The 20246-nt window shown below is 36.9% G+C and overlaps 1 protein-coding gene across 5 annotated transcripts in view; it reads left to right on the top strand.

The window, feature by feature from the left end:
* The window catches only part of LOC132116223 (collagen alpha-1(XI) chain-like), a 66958-nt gene that overhangs the window by 5573 nt on the left and 41139 nt on the right, over positions 1-20246 (top strand). The window contains exons 3-12 of one of the 5 annotated variants that reach the window (XM_059524934.1): positions 164-377; positions 2895-3057; positions 8825-8950; positions 10941-11027; positions 14654-14758; positions 16438-16740; positions 17815-17877; positions 18016-18057; positions 18215-18277; positions 19697-19771. In XM_059524934.1, the coding sequence (XP_059380917.1) occupies positions 164-377; positions 2895-3057; positions 8825-8950; positions 10941-11027; positions 14654-14758; positions 16438-16740; positions 17815-17877; positions 18016-18057; positions 18215-18277; positions 19697-19771 (1241 nt within the window). Of the gene's footprint in view, positions 1-163; positions 378-2894; positions 3058-8824; positions 8951-10940; positions 11028-14273; positions 14439-14653; positions 14759-16437; positions 16741-17814; positions 17878-18015; positions 18058-18214; positions 18278-19696; positions 19772-20246 lie in introns of all 5 variants that reach the window. The other 4 variants (XM_059524935.1, XM_059524937.1, XM_059524936.1 and 1 more) reach the window with 4 other exon arrangements.

Here is a 20246-nt window from a genome sequence, read left to right as displayed (position 1 = left end):
TATTTTTGTAATACTCAATTCATTCCTTTATTTAGTTTTTAAGTGGCACTTCTAGTCCTCAATTATGTTTCCAGTTCTAAGATTGCAATTAGCTGTTTGGATAGACTTCAAAAACCCAGTGAACCCTTCAGTGAGCTTGTTTTCTGTCTGTGCTGTGTTCTAGATGGTGTGTTCCCTGAAGACTTTTCCATCCTAACCACCATCAAGCCCAAAGCTGGAATCCAATCCTTCCTTTTGTCCATCTACAACGAGAAAGGCGTCCAGCAACTAGGCGTGGAAGTGGGCCGCTCACCTGTCTTCCTGTACGAGGATCAGACAGGCAAGCCTGCCCCGGAGGATTACCCGCTGTTCCGCTCCCTCAACCTGGCCGACGGAAAGTAAGTCACAAAGCACGAAGCTGAATGTACAGCAGCCTTTTTAAGGCTGTTTAGATCCATCCTCAGAGACAGAGAATGAGACTGACTCCAGACAGAGGTCAGACAGAGGTCAGTCCTCAGCAGGAAGTCATTTGTTGCCAGGCTGGAGTTTTACACAGTAGTCCTGAGCGATCAAATGTGGAGGAAGATATTTCTGTTTTAGAGTCATTTCGGTTGACGAGAGTTAACAAGTAGACAAATCAGAATTTCAGGTGTCTGTTGAAGCATTAGTTATGTGTGGTTTCTTCATTGAGGCGAGCCAGAGGAGATCTCATTGTGACTCTGGACTGATGGAGTGAAGCAGACAGGGCCGTAGGTGATCTGACCTCGGCAGTGATCTTTCGGGGTACTGTTATTTTAGAAAGATGTACAGTTGGATCCATTGGAGTAGATGCATGACCTCAGAAATTAACCTCTTGAATAACATCATCAGGAAGCTCTTACCAACATTAAGATATATTTATGGAAATATATCTTAATGTTGGTAAGAGCTTCCTGATGATGTCATTATTTCACAATGTGAAATTTATATTTTCACATTGTGAAATATAAATTCAAATGTATATAAACAGGTTATATTGTGAGATAAAGACATTGTCGTGAGAAAAAAATAATCACAATTACAAGAGGAAAAAGTCAATATAATCAAAACACAGTTGCTAGAAATTAAGTAACATTTCATCAAAATCACATTATGATATATAAAGTCAAATTTTCGAGAAATACAATAACAATTATGAAACAAAAGTCACATTATAAGATACATTGGAATAGTTGTGAAACAAAGTCACAATTACAAAAAAAAAGTCACATTGAGACATAAAGTCGAGTTTTTGATAAACAAATTAAGAATTTTTAGATAAAAAGTCACATTGTGAAATATAGTCACAGTTATGAGTCATAAAGCCACAGTTATACGAAAGAAATGCACCTGAGATGTACTATAAAGTTAAGGTCAAAATTGTGAGTGATGATGTCACAATTACAAGACAAAAGTCACATTATGAGATACAGAGTCACATTTATGAGAAACAAAGTAACAATTATGAGATAAACAAGGTCAAATTGCAATATATAAAGTAACAGCTGTAAAAAATAGTCGCAATTATGAATATTACTTTTTTGAACTATAATTTTTTTATGGTCTAAGATGGAAAAATGCTTCCTTAGAAAATAGTGATTGTATTAAAATGTGCATTAAACATTTCAAATGCTTTTTATTGTCCTGATACCCATTTAGACTTAATTTGAAATCCCCAAGCACTAAAATGAATTGACAGCAATGGACGTGCTTTGTCATATTAGATTTTAACAGGATTTATTGTAGGTATCAGTTTAGTGGGGTGTTTTGCTGTAAAAACAGCAATATTTCCATGAGGGATTATAGTGCTTATGTTGATTATAGTGCTGACGAGGATTTGAGGTTAAATAAACCAAATGGGCTAATTCTGTCATTCCAGTTCCCTCATGCAGGAAGAATTAGAGTTAAAAGTGGCTTTCAAAAATCCTTTGTACAGCTAAACAGATTAGCTATCACCATTTTAATATAACTTTCATATGCTTTTGTGGTTTATCTTCCTCAGAGACATAAAAATTAAAGTTGGCCATGATGGAAATGTGATCTTGTATAAAGAATCTGAAAAGAATTTGTGTTAAATGGGTTGTTTACAGCATTATAATCAGAAAGTGCTACAGTGTGTTGTCAGCATAATTCATGAGAATGGCAATTGGAAAGACAGCGCAGTATGTCCTTTGGGAAAATGGGTCATTTTTTAATGTGAAATTGTGTGACTTTAAATCATTGCATGTGGTGAGTCCAGGGGTTAAAACTAAAGTTCTAGAATATTCCCAGGATGTTTTAATGCCTAAAGGTGCGATATTGTGGTTTTACACTGTCACACATCTATAAATCATTCACATAATCGCTCTTAACTATGTAAATTGTATTCTGTTAGCAGCTAAATTATCTAGAAATGTTGGTCTCCAGACACAGTAAAGCTTGTCTCGGTTCAAGTTTGCCAAGTACATTAAAGACACGGGCCAGAATAAAGGTTTTTCTTTCTAATGAAGTGGATTATGGGAAATTGATCACCCTTGTGGGTGCTATTGATACGCCTTTGAAATCTTGCTGTGGCTTCTTACTGCAAACCTGTACAACAATTTCCTTCCGCAGCTCAGTGTTTTGACTCTACAGTTCAATTTCTCAGTCATACCTTCCTGACACACACTTTTTACAATGTTCACGGTGTCTGTCATGCTGAATAACTCACAGAGGGGATTTGGTCTAGAGTTTAATGAGTTTAATCCAGTGTTAAACAAGGCCAAAGTTTGAAGGCTGGAATGTGGTCCACTCAGGAATGTTATATCTCAAGAATGAAAGCAAATTGTCTAAGGTTTTAAAGTAAGGCGCGTCTCACGTGTGGAGGCCTTTAACCATTTGCTGGGATTGTAATTACCTACTCCTCCTGTTCATCGCAGATGGCATCGTGTAGGCATCAGTGTTGAGAAGAAGACCGTGACCATCATTGTTGACTGCAAGAAGAAACTGACAAAGCCCTTGGGCAGGAGTGACCATGCTGGAATTGACACCAGTGGTATAACCGTTTTTGGAACCAGGATCCTGGATGAGGAAGCGTTTGAGGTAAAGCTGTAGTCATTGCATTAATGCACTACACTGGTGTCGGCCTGATGGTGTGATCAAGCATAAACTGACGTGTATTTAATGCATCTAATATTATTAGAACAACATCTGTTCATTTGAGAACAGAAGAGCAAACTAGAGCTTAATTTATAATTAAGCTCCGCGGGTCTACACATACTTTTTTTCAGCTCATTTAATGACAAATAAAACTAGCATGGGGGAGAAATAAACAGCCCTGTAAATACAAAAAACAAAACAAAAAAGGTCCTGCTGAGAAGTTTCGGAATGCGGATAAGATGGTATTTCCATTTGTCCATCTAGTAGATTAAATGGGCCTGCATGCACGCATCACATCTAAAGTATCTAAAGTATACATCACATCTAAAGTATTTAACCCTCAGAAACTCACTTCAGTGAAATTTCAACACAGTCGGTTAAAGTGATAGTGAAAAATTACAATTCGGATGAATGTAAACATAATTTATCCCTATAATTTAACCCTCATGTTGTAACAAGCCTGTAGGACTTTTTTCTGTAAAACACAAAAGAAGATATTTTGAAGAACGTCCATTGTACTTTTTGTCCATATAATGCAAGTAAATGGGAACTGAAACAGTTTGGTTAGCTGGTTGGTCTTCAAAATTTCTTCTTTTATGTTCATGCACAGAACAAAGAAAGACATTCGGGTGAGTAAATGATGACAATTTAATTTTTTGTGTGGACTATCCTTTTAAATACCTATTTTATTCACTTGTATCATTGTAACAGTGTCCCAGCTGTCTTAGCTGGTTTAAACTGGTCAAGCTGGTCATCCAGCCTGATCAAGCTAGTGTTCAGATGGTTAGTCAGCTGGTCTCCCAGCCTGACCTGCTAAAACCATTGTGACCACCTAAAGAAGTTGTCAAACCCCCTCTAAAACCAGCCAGCTAAAACCAGCCAACCAGGTGTCTGTTTCCCAAAAGCATTGTTAGCTTATGGTCGCTAATTCCACTGAACTATTGGCTATGACAGAACTTGCTGCCATAGTTGCTTTTAGGAATCACGCCCTAGCTAAGCTTGTTTTGTTTGTTTTTCAGCATCAGGAATAGATCTACATTCTGAGCGTCCCAGCATGCTAAAGTCATGCTAAATGTGGTGACTGCCTGTTTAAATTTGCAGTTGCGAAATTAGCAAGTAGCCTAATTTCAAAGACTCTGCAATTTCATGAGTTTCTGAGGGTTAAACAACTGTGTAGTTCAAACTAGAGTTTGTGGGATGCTGTGTAGGTCTTTGCATTGTTTGCCACAAGCTAGCTATTTGCCTTAGCATCCCATTCATTATTGTCTTTTATAGCTCCATGAGAAAGATCTCTATGGAAACCTGTCGTAAGCATCTTTTTATGTAACATTATGGTATGTGGAGTCTTTGTTCACTGTAGCCTAATTTGGCCTTTGTTGCTAATTTCCACTTTAGCAATACATGCACTTATGTTGTTTTAAAGACTATGAGAATAAGGCTGTGTCCACATTCTTTAGATTTGACTACTATCGGAGATAACTTCCGTAATGGCAGAGGTGAAAATTTGTCCCTCTGGACATGAGCTTGCTTAGTATAAGACAGACAAGCCTTGTGTCACTGTTTACCTTTAAGTTGTCGGGTTTTCCCTTGCTTCCTGTTTGAAGGCTTCTTTCACCTTGTAATTAAAGCTACACAAAGCCAGAAGAGTCCTCTTCATTAACAGATTGCTCAGCCGAGGCTTTCATTCAACATGGTTAATGTTGTAAATTCTGTACAGTAAACTACTGTATGTGCATCATCATAAAAGAAGAACCTGAGTATTGTTTGGTGTTTTAAAGTATTGAAAAGTGTGGATAATTGAGCAAAATATGGATAATTTGTCCAGCACAAATCCATTATATTTAATGACTGAAAAGCATCAGAAAAAAAGTGTAGAACTTTCTTTGCCAAGTACTTTGCACTGTATAAAAACCGAAGGGGTGGCATATTTATTTCAGACCTGAACTCTAGGCCAAATATTAATTAGCAGACATGGCAAATTACAGGTTTAAAGGAGAGTCAGCAGCCCTGACATCATCTCGATTAGAGCAGAAAACTACTAATTCATGAAAACTATTCAAATATTTTCACAGTCATGAACACAGTCATGTGTGTTATGATAATCTATGACATATATAAATAGATTTGCTTAGCAACTTCTTTCTGCACTTTTCATCACATCTGTTTGATAGTTTTTGGTGCAAAAGTGTAGCTTGTGTCTGGAAGGTAACTGCTGATTCACAGTGTTATATGTGCGTTTGTTCACTTAAAAGTCACAATTGAAGCAGTGTGGAATGTGCAAGGTCAAAATGAGTTAAAGCTGTAAATAATTTAGTACAATGGGCCAAATGACAGGTGATATTGAAATGCTTTGCGTCTTGGTAAGGAGGAGGGTTTGGGTGTGTGTTTACCCATGTGATGGAGAGCGAACTTAGTGGGGAATGGGAGCGATGTCTTGTTGCCCCATATTGTTGTTGAAATTCCTTTAATGCAAGTAATTTTAATTACTTCTTGTTGTTAGCGTGATGACATTGTCACATTAGTTCTCAAAATTAACTATGAATTTGGGCCATATTATGAATGTGACCATGTGAATTACTAACCAATTCATAGTTAATTGAACAACTAATATGCCAATTTAAAACTCAATATTTAATATCTATAGAGCTCCACAGATGACCCCCCCAACACACACCAAAAAAAAGGAAGATAATTTGGCCACAAATTAATAAATGATTCCCATCTTATTAGTTTGTTTAAGTCATTACCATCATTTAACAAAAATGAGGACACACATAAACAAAACATAGTAGGGAATTGATAAATTGTAGAAATCAATTCTTATTTTGTGGCCATAAAATCTATTTTTATTTATGTAATTTTTTTGCAATGTAATATTTTCAGTAGATTTATTGGGCTTTTGGACATAAAAGCAGTCAAATGTTAAGAAGGTTGTCAAAATGTAATTCAGTTTTTTTTTTTTTTACCTCTGTTTAAATCAGCATTTATATGTATATGTATATATATAGACAGAGAGAAAGAGAGAGAGAGAGAGAGAGGTATGCCCAGTATTTAGATTTGGCGTGTCATTTGGGATTTGTATAGTTGAAAACAGAGAGTTCTCTGTCTGAGAGTGTGAACGCTACGCCTGTTCCCACTGTAAGGCTACTTCTGAAGTGTATTTTGGGAAATATGGAGGAAATACCTGGTCAGACCCATAGGAGCGACATCTCTTACTAGCCTTGAATGAATCAACGCTTTGTAGGGCCTTTAAAGAATCCTTTGATTTTGCAGAGTTTGAAAGTGTACAATGTGTTATTTGCAGGATAGTGGCCCACAAAAAGGATATGAGATGGCATAGTGTTCATTTTTACCATACTTAGTTCTACATGTCTCATTTCTGTAATGAATAAGAACCTTTCTTCAACCAGCAGGGCTCCTCATACCTTCTGCTCCCCTACCAAATCTATTAAACCAACAAAAATGCTTGGCAAAAGGCATGAATTGTTGCATTGGCTGTAGACACACTTTGAATGGCAGTTCAGAAACACATCCAAGTTTCTTTTCCTAAATGGCCAGGTTGCTATCTTAATTACTATATTGTCTGTTATGTGAGGAAATAGCGTTGACTGTAGCTAATAGTGTTGGGTGTGTTGCCAGGTCGCTTGATTCACTGCTCTAGGCTCAGGTACATCAAAGTTCACTGTTCCCTTTGTTTCCGATTTGGTGTTCGCCACCACTGGCTATCTCCAGTTCTGTAATTAGAGCAGTTAAGTACAATTAAATGACTGAGGAAAACTGACTAAATTCTCTCATGTTGTAAAGCTGAGGCATTACAGTGCTTAATGGCAGGTTTCCTACTGTGCTACGTTGCTATTTGAACAGTTTACTGTATGCTCATGCTGGGGGTCTACATCTTAAATAGTTTTTCACACACTGGGCCTTCAAGACAACCAACCTTTTTAGTACAAACCTGAGATGTTTACGAATGACTCGTGGGTCATTAGCAAAAAGCTGTTGAGTGATGCTATTGGTTCATGTTGTTTCCTCACAATTTTGAGGAAAAACATTGCAGTGACCTTTTTTATGTTTTATTTCATGACAGAAACAAGCTTCTATACAAGTCAGATGTAATTGCATTACTGTAAATCACTGGGTGGGCTTAATCTTTCTTGAGTCTGTTTGAATTGATTCTAGTCTTAGACGAGGATTTCATGCGTACTTTGCTCAAAAAAAGCTCTGCAGGGTCCAGGGAGTTGTTAAAGGTGTGTGGGTGACAAAGAGGTAATACGTGTCACTTTTATTCAGCTACTGGCTTGATCTCCCTGTTTTTCCCTCCATCTTAGCACCAGACTGTAATGCCAAGCCTGATTTTTGGGGCCAATCCTGGCTTTCATGGTCTGGTAGAGCAACAGGTGATCAATGTAAACACGGCTTGAAACGGCATTGCAGCAACTGTAATCATATTGATTGTTATTTGATTAATTTTGATTATTGTGGATGATTTAGATGAGACAGTGAAGGATAATGTTATATTTAACGTGATAGTTCATCCAAAAATGCTAATTTAATCACTCATGGTGTTATAAACCTGCGACGAAAAGATTCACTAGATATTCATCCACAGTCTATTTATTTCATCATCTTTTCAATTCAGATTAAGGGTGGATGTCAATATTTTCAATGAACAGCGACTTAAATTTCATCTTTTACCTCAAACAAAACTATCAGGTGACTTAAGTCGATAATTGAAACACTTGTTAATGTGAATCTTGAAAATGTGAAGGTCTTCTCATCAACTTTCATTGTATTGAAAATAAGGCCAGAATATTCTTCAAAAATTAAAAGAAACACATGCAGACACACACATGTCCTTAACAAGTCCAAGCCTGCTGGGTTTTTTTTTTTAATCTTTCGGGGTTGCCTTGCTGCTACATCGCACAGTCTCTCTCTCTCTCTCTCTCTCTCTCTCTCTCTCTCTCTCTTTGTGACAGTGCCAAGGAAAGACCTCTCAGGTTCCAACACATCCCTAGTTCTACTCGTGGACTGTACTGTACTGTTAAAGTCATGGTTGTTCCTTGTAACAGACCCAGGTCACTCTGAATCACTCCAGCATTTGAACAGAAAGATCTGGATCTGATAATTAGAGTCCATAAAAAAACATGTGGCCTAAAATGCACAAATGTAATCACTTAAATCAAAACCTCATAAAGTAAATTATGTCTTTTATCATCCAGTTGTTGATTATAGTGCAGAATGCATGTATGCTATTGACACAACAGATTTCGAGAAACAGATTTCACTCATTTGGAAGAAAGACCATGCATGTGTTTAATGTGTTGTTGCCCAGAAGGTTTAATGTATTGTTGCCTATAAGCATTGTTAGGCAGGCAGCATTTTATATGAGAGCAAGCTTACTGTGTGAGTTTCTATTACCAGGTGTTTCATGATGAAACATGTTTTATTTACCTGCTTATAAAGCAGCAATTTCCTGAACCATCTGACCTGCTTTCCTCATTGTGAAAGTGGATGGTGCCTTGCAATTCCAAAATTGCATGCATTTCTTACAGAATAAGAGTGGTATTTTTATTATGTTTTGACTAACCAGGATAAGATGGGTTTGTTATTTTTGCATGAAGAAAATATGTTACTTGTATGTGTCTCTGCACTAATAACAGAGGTGTTTTTGGCACATGTATCTCATGTATCTTCCTGTCAATCGTCCCCTCAGGGTGACATCCAGCAACTGCTGATTGTGGCTGACCCTAAAGCAGCTTACGACTACTGTGAACACTACAGCCCAGACTGTGACGTCCCCCATAAGGACACCCTTCAAGCACAGGAGCCCGGAGAGGAGGTTAGTATAGACCTTTTGCTCTGACCAGTAGAGGAAATGGTCTTTCCTGCAGTATCCAGTAGACCAAAGGTTTCTGGAAGTCTGACATGTTGATGATACTTTTGACACTACCAGTCCAACAACTGGACACACAGATTCAAACTTCATTGTTGTTTTCCACAGGTTAGGATAAGGTACAAGTCATCAAAACTATGAAATAACACTCAAGTATAGGAATTATTTAGTTGGCAAAAAATGTCACAAATCAAAACTGCATTTTTAATTAAAATACTTTGGTGCATTATTATTGTTGTTGCACTTTTTTAGAGAGTATGGAAAAGTACAATTTTATCATATATTTTATGTATTATTATTTTATATAAGAAATAAAAGAAGCAACACATCACAGTCAGAAATAGGCACTGGAAAAAATGATCTCATATTACAAAAGATATATGTATTACATAATATAATGCCATATAATTTACACTATTGTTCAAACATTTTGGGTTGGAAAGAATTTATATATATATATATATATATACAGTTAAAATAATAACATATAATAATACAGTTACAAAATACAAAATAATACATTTTAAAATATAATCCTTTAACGCAAAGCTGAATTTTCAGTATCATTACTGCAGTCTTCAGTGTCACATGATCCTTCAGAAATCATTCTAAAATGCTGATTTGGTGCCCAAGAAACATTTCTTACTATCAGTGTTGAAAACAGTTGTGCTGCATAATATTTTTTTTGAGGAAACCTGGATTTTTCAGGATTCTTTGATGATTGGAAAGTTTCGAAAGAACAGTATTTTTTACTTGATTTATTTGATGTGATCTTTATCATCACTTTTGATCAATTTAATGCATTCTTGGTGAATAAAAGTACATAATAAACATAATAGGTCAAAAGTCAGTCACACCTTGACACTTTTTGACCTCTGTGACAATTCCTGTAAACACAGACGCCACATGCAAGTCATTTAGTAAATCCTGCCAAAACAAGGAGAGGTTCATTTCCTGTATGGGAGAAATCCATAACCCTTTTTCTCGCATCTCGACTTAGCAATTGTGTGTGAGATGCTCTGCTCATAAATCACCCTTGACCTGGCTGAACGGTGTCCTACTGAACACTAACTGATCACCAGCCATGGAAGAGGGCTAGATCATAGCGCAGTGGCTGTTTTATGAGCTCTTATGCTGTATTAAGATTAACATATACTTGTGTTTGATGGATGAGGCTTTATCGGCCTTCCTGCTGCCGTTACTTTCAGTGAAGAAATAGAAATAGAAAAACTGCTACATAAACTGACCCTAAATGGCCGACTCAATATTAACCTAATTTAAGTATTAATATTAACTTAATATTCTAAACTTAACAATTAACATCTATACAATGTATGATGCCAATTTTACATTTTGGATGTGCAGTAAATATTTTGGTGTGTGTATAAAATCCCTCGTCCCAGGATAAGTTCATACATGACACACTAAGTTTATAGCTAATAAAACTTGTTAGAAATAAGAAGATCTTTCTGTAGATCTAAGTTTTTAATCAGCCTTTGCTTTAGAAGCCAGCTGGGGTTTTACACATAAAACATATGGCTGTTATCTCTGCTTCGGACATGCAGGGAGTTTTTATAGGGTTTTAAACACCCACCTGTATATCAGGATAAGTGCATCACATGTTATACATTAACGTAATTAATGCAGTATGTTCATACATGCTGAACTCACACAGTAGAGAGCAACGCAAACATTTTAGGTGTTTAGATCATTTTGATCATGACATTGCACTCTGACATTGGTTACTTTAGTAAAAAAAAAAAATATGATCATATGCTGTATATGATAAACCTGTTTCTAATCACCCGCACTGTATAAAACAGCCTATACAGTCAATCTAATCATCAAAGTATGTAATACACCAAAGGGTAGATTACATTCTACATGAATTTTGTATGCTTTGCTAACCTCTCTCTCATCCTCTCCCTGTGTGCAGTACACAACTGCTGTCGATTACGGTGATTTATATGATTATTATGAGGGAGCGACCCCCACAGCCACAGATGAATATTCTGAGCCGCAGGTAAAAGTAGGAAATATGTGAAGTGTTTGTTATGTCAATCATGGGGTGGCCCCGCCCCTTTTCCTTGACCTGTATAAATTACATGGGCTAAAGTATGTGGTGTGGGCTTTGTCTGGGCCAGTCATGTTCTTCCACACTGTTGTCCTGCGATGTTAGCACTTTGGTACGCCCTATACCACTGGAAATGTTTGTTTAAGGAGATTATATGGCTGTATGCTAGATTTTAAGCACCTGTTAGCTTCAATAGCCAGGCCCATAAATTACTGTAGCAGTTCACATACTTTTGCCCATGTAGTGTATGTTGTCTGTCCATGTTTATGTAAACTCTTAACACTTTAATGAAAAAAAAAATGGTGTCCATTTTATCAAACATGTGTTGCTTTAAGTTTGAGGGTGACCGTTTTTGAAGCAAGCCTGAAATCATCTCAGTTATGGTATCAGAACAACATATTTGACTACTCAATATCCATGATAGATTTACACTGTAAGTTGGTCATTTTTTTAAAATGTTTTTTAAAGTCTGTTGTGCTGCATTTGAATTTAATTTGATCAAAAATACAGTAAAAACAGTAATATTGTGAAATTTTATTACATTTTAGATTAACTGTTAGTTATTTTTATATATATTTTTAATGTGATTTGAATTTTCACCAGCCATTACTTCAGTCTTCGGTGTCACATGATCCTTTAGATTAGAAAATGGTTGATGTTTAATATTTTTGTGTAAACCTTTGATGAAAGTTCAAAAGAACAACATTTGTCTGAAATTGTTTTTTAATACAACCTAAAAGTTACTTTTGATAAGTTTTTTTTAAATGAATAAAAACTGACCAAACTTTTGAAGGATAGTGTATTATCCTATTCTTTATTAGTTAGTGATGCACCGAAATGAAAATTCTGCGCCGAAACCGAAACCGAATATTTAGGATGCACTTGGCCGAAAACCGAAACTGAAGCCGAAAATGGCTTCTTTTAAAAACGTATATATATATTGCTTGGATTTAATGGATCTGAATTGAAAAATCACAATATAATAATCAAACTTTTATTAACAGTTACATAACAAAACATAAAATATTTTTTACAATAGATATAAATAATAATTATTCTTCAAGTTTTATGTTCCATCAAATAAAATAGTTTTTTAAAAATTGTGCAAAAAAAATCCACAATTTTGGAGATTTTTGCAGAACAAATGTTACATATTGCAACTTTGTTGTCCTCTCGTATAGGGCTGTCACTTTTGTGAAAAAAAAATCCTGTTTGATTTTTGAGACATAGGCAAAGTGTTCATTGAATCGTTAGTAAATTGCCTATATTTGGCGTTGATCCGTTTTTCAACGCCAAATATAGGCAAATCCACCGACAACTAAACAGGCATTAGGGCGAACGTAAAGAGGGCGCTTGAGACGCGCACAAGTCAGCAATGTGGACTGCCATAACATCAATGAAAAACATTACTGAAGGCTACATTGATATTATGCACTAATAGGCTCTGTGTGTGTGTGTGTGTGTGTCAGAACCTGCAGTTGTCAGAACCTGCAGCGTATAGTGACGAGCTGGACGCGCTCCGAGAGAAGGCCGTTAAAATCTATAGAGCTCGGGCGTAGACGTCATGGAATGGTGCATTGTGGGTAACGGCGGCCATTTTAGAGGCAACGCAAAGCCGGTTTGTAATAAGATAATAGCCGGTCTCCAGAAAAAGTTATAGAACGTGACAAAAAAAGTTGCCTATACCTATACGGACAAACTTAATAATGAAGCCAAACAACGCTACTTAAAAAAAAGAGGTTGTAGGCGGAATCGATCCCTATGAACAGATGAAAGTTTACCAAGCCTCAGTTTCCCTGATAATTTCTCCTACCGGGTCTGTGGAGTGAGCGCTTACACCTCCGATCAATTAAAAAATTTTAAGTCACTGGAGGCTCACCTGCAGTTCACAAATGGATCTGCAAATTAAACGTGGAGAAAACAATCGTTCTCACTAAGGAAATGTTAACATTAACCAAGCATCAGTGGTGACACACACACACTTCTCAGATTCTGCGAGCTATGAAGCTTGTCTATGCGGGTTTGTTACACTTCAGGAGTAATTACTCACCTGTCATACGTGCAAAAATCCACTGTTTTCATCCGGTAGTTCTGTAATCTGGTATATTGACGAACATTCACCTCAGACACAACACACCGTTTACCAAAACAAGACGCTTAACTTCCTATTTTGAAGTTCGTTCCAGTTTTTTTATTTATTTATTTTTAAACAAGTTGTTCAAATTTGTAAATACAGTCAGCACAAAAATATCAAAAAGCAAATTAAGTTCAGGATTGGGTCAAAATAAATTTTTTAAACAAAAAATACAGACACTAAACTGACTCCCTTACTGGCCAAAAACTAGAGAAAACGTAATGTGTGTGTGTGTGTGTGAGAGAGAGAGAAAGAGAGAGAGAGAGAGACCATACACAACATGTCTCATCATAACTATGTATTATAATATTATCGAAGGTGATGGTTTTCCTCCGTACAGCGGCGATCCAAGCCATCTGATGCCTCTTGGTGATTTCAGACACCTTGTGTTTTTTTTCCAAGTAGGAAAATGATGAAAACTAATATGATTCACGAGGCATTTGCCCTGTCGATCATGAGACCGATTACAGCAGTTCACAATACAGCAATACTGAACCATTTTCCCAAAAATAATCAAAATTAATGACCGAATGACCAACATTACCTAATGCGTACTATACAGTACATCTACTTCCGTACCGCGATTCCCACAATGCATTGCAACGTGACGCAACGATCCCGATCTCTATTCCCTGTTTTCGTTTTCGAAACTTGTGTTGGTTGGTCCGATGGATTGTGCAGCTTTTGTGACAAGCTTTTTTTGATTGTGACAGCCCTTTGACATGCTTAATCTTTGATAGGCAGACGCGTGATAACAGCTCGACCGTGAGTGAAACCTAAGCGCTTGCTCACGGATGGGAGGGGTGGGTGACATTCATTTTCAGTTTACGTTTTCGGCTGTTTTTTTTATTTCGGCCCGAAACCGATAATGCCATTTCGGCCGAAAATTTTCGGCGGCCGAAATTTCGGTGCACCCCTATTATTAGTTATTAGTATTATAGGTTATTAGTTATTATTAAGCTAAGTAAGCCATGTTTGAAAAAAATGTGAACCAATTTATCTTCTAACACAAATATTTTGATGTGTTGTGTCTTTTTCCCTTCACCATAACCTTCTTCCAGAGAGTGAAGCGTAGTGTCTCCATGAAAACGAAGAGGATGAGAAAGTCCCCTAAATCTTTTTCCAAACCCTATAAGTACCAGGAGCCAAAACAGGCTAAAAAGTTAGCACCTAAGAAGAAGAGATATGGATACCAGCCACCGTCACCAAGACAAGCCATTCTAGGGGTAATAGTACAAGCGTAGCTCATGTCAGAACCCATCAAGATCTCTCTTTCGGTGAGGGAAATCTCTGATGCTAGTCTGAGCGCACCGTCCGCCCCATTTCTCTAGGTGCAGTCCTCGAGGATCCAGCCTGTAACTCTTGTGGAACTGCTTGAACTGTGTTAATTCCTCCTTTCTTATCTTCTTCTTCTTTTCTTCTCACTTTGAAACTGCTATAGCCTAACAATGTAGATGGGGAGTACTATACAGACAGTGAACTTGACTACGGAACAGTAGATGCTTCCAAAACTCAGTCTCCTGTCGCAACCACTGGACCAAACCAGGTAATCATTTGATTATATATTATGATGATAGGACAAATAAAATGTGGGAAAGAATGGGGAAAAATCCAGGAGCAAGTGTGATGAGGAAGTATTTGATTGGAAATGACAAAAACAAAACAATTCATGGCAATTGTTCTGTGTTTTTTGACACCACAAGGGAACGCTTTAATCTAACAACATAAAGCTGATATTCACAATAAAACCAGCAAGTTCTAAATTTAGCCAATCCACTTCCTGTGATGTTTTCCAATCTGAAACTTTGAACATGCCTTGAATATCAAGTAGATATTTCTCAGTGGATTGACATGCAGCTGGTTACTGTTCTGTCATTTCAGCTTTCTGTTGTGGATATCAATGATATTTAATGCTGGATTTAAGACAAATCAGAAATTTATGAATGTTTAACTATCCGATCCAAATTTAAAGCAGTGAATTGATCACACAGCTAAGTGAAAATGATATATGTTTGTCTTTTTGGCTTAAGTTTTGGAATTGGTTGCTTAAATGTTGATTGGTTGCCATTTTTCTAGCCCTAACTATCATTGAGAAGATAGCACGTCCCATTACAAAACGGTTCACAAGTGACCCAAATATGTGGACCTTTGATAAAGAAACAAAACATAATACCATTCGTCCCAGATGTATTCTGGTTGAATAGTTCTGGCTCTAGTTATCAGAACTATATTCAACAGAATTGCACTCTTTCACAGCCATATAGATGTATTTTCAGGGTAGTTCTACAGTAAGTTTATGTTGGATATTAAAGACACATTATAAGTGTAGGTGTGTCCTTTCTCAAATTAAATGCAGTTAGAAATGTCTAATGTTTTCAGTATTGAAATAAAACTGGTGTTCCTTGACTATTTTTTATGGTTATGTACTAAAGCATACCATAAATCTTGGCTGTTGTGATCAAATGCAAAGTCAGACTTTTACAATTTGATCTGTTCCTGCATTTGATCACATCATTAATGCATTATTTGTGTATTTGTAAACATGGTAGTGTTATTTCAGACTTATGTCATTTATTTCTGTCTTCTTTTTTCACCTCTAAACATAATTTAACTTTAACATTATGTTTATTGTGGGAAAAAGACAGAAAAATCCTGAAGTCTATCATAGACTTGTATGTGTGATTATTAAATATGTAAAAAATAATGCCTTTTTAATTATAAAGTTAACACTTTATTTGTCCCTCTGCAAATAACACACACAAATGCCCCCAAAATTTGAACAGATTTAGAAATGTTTTACAGTAAGTGTTGCAATATACTTTTCAAAATCAAATTTGCGTGGAACAGTATTTCTATGAGATCACATTATAAATGTGTATTACTGATTCTACAGTATCTGTCCATTGAAACTTGTATAATGTTGTGATTTATTTAACCAGATTAATTTGCACATTAAATTCTCATTTCACCATTTATCCAAATCCTTGAATCCAAATTAAATCATCTGATATATTTCCACTAAATGGGACTAAGAAGTGTTATCTTGTTGCTGCCCAAAAATTATAAAGTATTCTTAATAAATATTTTTCTCAAGCAAATAATTTCGCTCCTGCTTTGCATTAGATACAGTAGTATTTGCTTTGACTGCTTAACTAACATCCATCTTCCCTCCGTTGCTCGAACTCCCTTCCCCTCCACCCGGTCGCATTGCTTGGGTATAATAAGGCTGTGGAAGAGGAAGTTTTCGGTGATTATGTCACTGAGACGGCCCAAGCTGGTCTGGATCCAACCACTGCCCCAGAAGCCGCGCTGCCAAGCGGCACCGCAGACCCTGTCGGAGTGGATGCGTATGACTTTAAGGAGTATGATCTTAAGGAATATGATGTGACTGGCAAAAATCAATATGAGTATGGGGCGTATGATGAGTTTGGCAATGTGGCTCCAAATCCTACGTCCAATTACGAGGACAGTTTCGGGCCAGGGGTTGCTGCCGAAACCGACATCGCTGAAACAGAAGTGACGTCGGATGTAAGTATTGACCCCCAAATGAGGGTGTCATCCAGCACTCAGACTGTTGGATATGGGAATCTAGCATGCATTGTTGGCTTTGTAGTGCACTATTTTGCATGGGGTCCAATCATTTTTTCTGTTTGGTGTGTTGGTTTATACTAATCTGCACTGCACTTCTTCCTCTTGTCCGTATTGGTTTTCTCTCACTCCCATCTCTGTGTATGACAGATCACATCGATCATATAGATTCACAGATCACTTACATGCACTCTCTCATACCAACTGTGGTTTGAACTCTCTGACTGTCAGCACCTTATCTCCCATATCGCCCCGGGATATGGCAATTACCCCATACCACAGACCCAGCTGTCTGTCCAGACACACCTTTCTCCACCCTTTTAAGAAGCTCATACTTCCCCTCCGTCAAAAACTCCAGTGCCTGTATCTTAGAGCCCACATGAGCTAAGGTTTGACGGCATCAGATCCTGTCCGTTACATTGCTGGTTACACACTTTCCATCTTGTTAATCTCAGAGAGATAAACGTTCTGAATTTAGGGTCACACTTTAGTTTGGGGACCAATTCTCACTATTAACTATGACGTTTGCTTCAATAAACTAAACTTAATAGTTAGTAATAGTTATTAAGTTTAGGAATGGGGTTGAATTGAGGGATCTAAAATTTGGTCATGCAGAATAAATCATTAATGTGTGTTTTATAAGTACTAATAAACAGCCAATATGCTATGCATGCTAATATGTAACTAATTAATAGTGAGAATTGGTCCTTAAAATAAAGTGTTATCAAATTAAGAATTTAGATTCTATCTATCTATCTATCTATCTATCTATCTATCTATCTATCTATCTATCTATCTATCTATCTATCTATCTATCTATCTATCTATCTATCTATCTATCTATCTATCTATCTATCTATCTATCTATCCATCCATCCATCCATCCATCCATCCATCCATCCATCCATCCGTCTATCTGTCTGTCTGTCTGTCTGTCTGTTCTCTCTATGTTATCTATAGTTCTGTGGGTCTATCTATCATTTGTTGTGTCTAACCTCTGTTATATGTTTGCAGTTGGGTGGTGGTGCTGCTCTGGGTCAGAAGGGGGAAAAAGGAGAACCTGCAGTGATTGAGCCAGTGAGTGAAAAGCGAATTCTGGACATTCATCACCTTGGGAACAATACTGATATTAGTTTATAAACTTGAATTTAGTAATTTGATGCTGCAATCTCTTCTGGTCAGTTTGTTTTACTCTGGCTTTGTTGTGATCCGTAGGGAATGCTGATTGAAGGACCTGCTGGACCACCTGGACCTGCTGTAAGTTACCTGCATTTTTGTCTATGTCACTTGTAAAATGCAATATTCAACCACTGTGTTCTAGCAAGTTTTTTTAAAGTCTAAAATCTTTTGGTAAACGTGTCATCATCATTGTTCTCCAGTTTGTCTGTTTATACAATTTTCCTTTTGTCTTCAGGGTCTTCCAGGCCCTTCAGGTTTACAAGGCCCCCCTGGTTCAGCCGGAGATCCTGGTGACAGGGTAAAAATTAGTTCCAGTCTTTGACTCCAGGATATGTTTACTTTTGAAGACCACATGTATTTTCAGTTCATTTACAAGGTTTAGTCCATGTTTCTCATGGAGACGTAAGAAATTTTCAACATTTACAAGGGGGTAGTCAGTGATTTAATTGCCGGCCAAATCCAGAATGTCGGTGTTTATTTCCCACCACCCCCGTAAAAAGCCGAATTACCGAACCTGTCATGTGGTATTTCAATTGTCGTCCAATTCCCCATCTCAATTGATTCAAAATTCAGCGTTTAAACCCTTTTTAAGCACTCCTGAACACCGTAAGGTAACTGCTGTTGGCTACTTTAGTTTAATACTTCATAACTGCTCCTCCACAGCAGCTGGGAGCAGAAAGAGAAGGAAAAAATTATGAACATATTTGGACATATTGAGACACAGGCTAGGCTAGATAAAAACTTGTGTGCTAAGCAAGAAAGGCTTAGAAAACAGCAAGACCGTTTGAAAATGTGTCAGTAAACAAAACACAATGCTGATTTATTCTGAACAGGGTCATGGCAGATTCCTGACCCTGAGGGCACATTTACACCCTCTCTGACACATTTAGTTTTCAGATGTGAACCCCTGAGTTGCCTTATTTAGAAACAGATTAAAGCAAGTTAATGTTCCAAGATGATGAACTGTAGTAATTCACGTTACTTCAGAATGAGCGGGCATTGTTCAGTTGTCAAATTTCTGATTAAATGCAGCACGTTACCCTCAGTCTATTTCTATATGCAAAATACACCCATTGCTCACAAAAAACATCTTCTTCCTTAAACTGTTTGAGGATAATTATCATAACAAATTTCCAAACCAACTCTAAAGTCTGTCTGGAGTTCTGATGTTAGGTTGTGTCGTGGGTATTACACGTCTATGTAAACCCACACTCTGACAGAACTGCACCCATGCAAGAATGCTAATGATGAAACTAAGTAAATCATTTGCATCAGGATATAATTCAGTTGTAGACCAATACAGTTCAATTTTACAAGTGAAAATAAAGTAAAGACCATTTAAAGAAGACTGTTAAAGCACAAATAGCCATGAAATGCATATCAACAAAATGTGGGATCTGAGTACTTCCTGTTAATGGTTTTGACAAACTAAGACCTCCAGAATGGCATGTGATATTGTTTATTAGTGTTATTTAGCATAACCTGCCGAGCTATTATTGAAGCAAAAATGAAACCGTGTGATAACTAGCTGTGACTGGACTTGGTGAAGACAACAGGGAATTATCTGGAACAGTGAGCTATCTTAAAAATGGACAACTTCACTAAAGGTTAATGGAAGTGAGAGGGTCTCTCCTGTTTTGGAATTCTCTTACCTCTGTGTTGTCAAGTCGTGAAGTGTCAAATAACTGATACACCCCAACTCTTCCTGCTTCCTCAGGGTCCTCCCGGCCGTGCTGGTCTTCCCGGAGCGGATGGCATGCCAGGCCCCCCTGGTACTATGCTGATGCTGCCAGTAAGACAAAAAAAAAGACCAAAAATCTTTGCAGATATGTCCAGCCTATTCTGCATATCAGTTTCATGCTTGTATTCAGCAATAATAAATACATGAAAACAACGACAACAAACTTGTTTAGAGTATATGAGTATTAAAAACAAATTAAATATCTCTTTGGTTTTTTTATATGTAAGCTGAAAATCAAGGATACATGATGATATATATATATAAAATGACTGCATTCTTGACTTCTTTAGACTTCGTTGTTGTGAAGTAGTTTGAGGTTTGGAAAAACATCTAAATCCTAAGCACATAGTTTTTACAGTATAGTAAATGATAATATGAAGTGTTATACATACTGATACATAAATGAAAATACTGACTGCATACTTTACTTCTTTAAAGCGGTATTCTTTAGTACTTTGCAAATGTATTGAAAATCGAAATCTTGACTAAAGATTCCAAATGTAGCATTTCACAGTTGTTAAACATA

The sequence above is a fragment of the Carassius carassius genome, chromosome 35 (genome assembly GCF_963082965.1).
Source record: "Carassius carassius chromosome 35, fCarCar2.1, whole genome shotgun sequence".
Taxonomy (NCBI): domain Eukaryota; kingdom Metazoa; phylum Chordata; class Actinopteri; order Cypriniformes; family Cyprinidae; genus Carassius; species Carassius carassius.
Note: the sequence above shows the minus strand (reverse complement) of the source record. Positions and strands in the feature narration are given on the sequence as shown.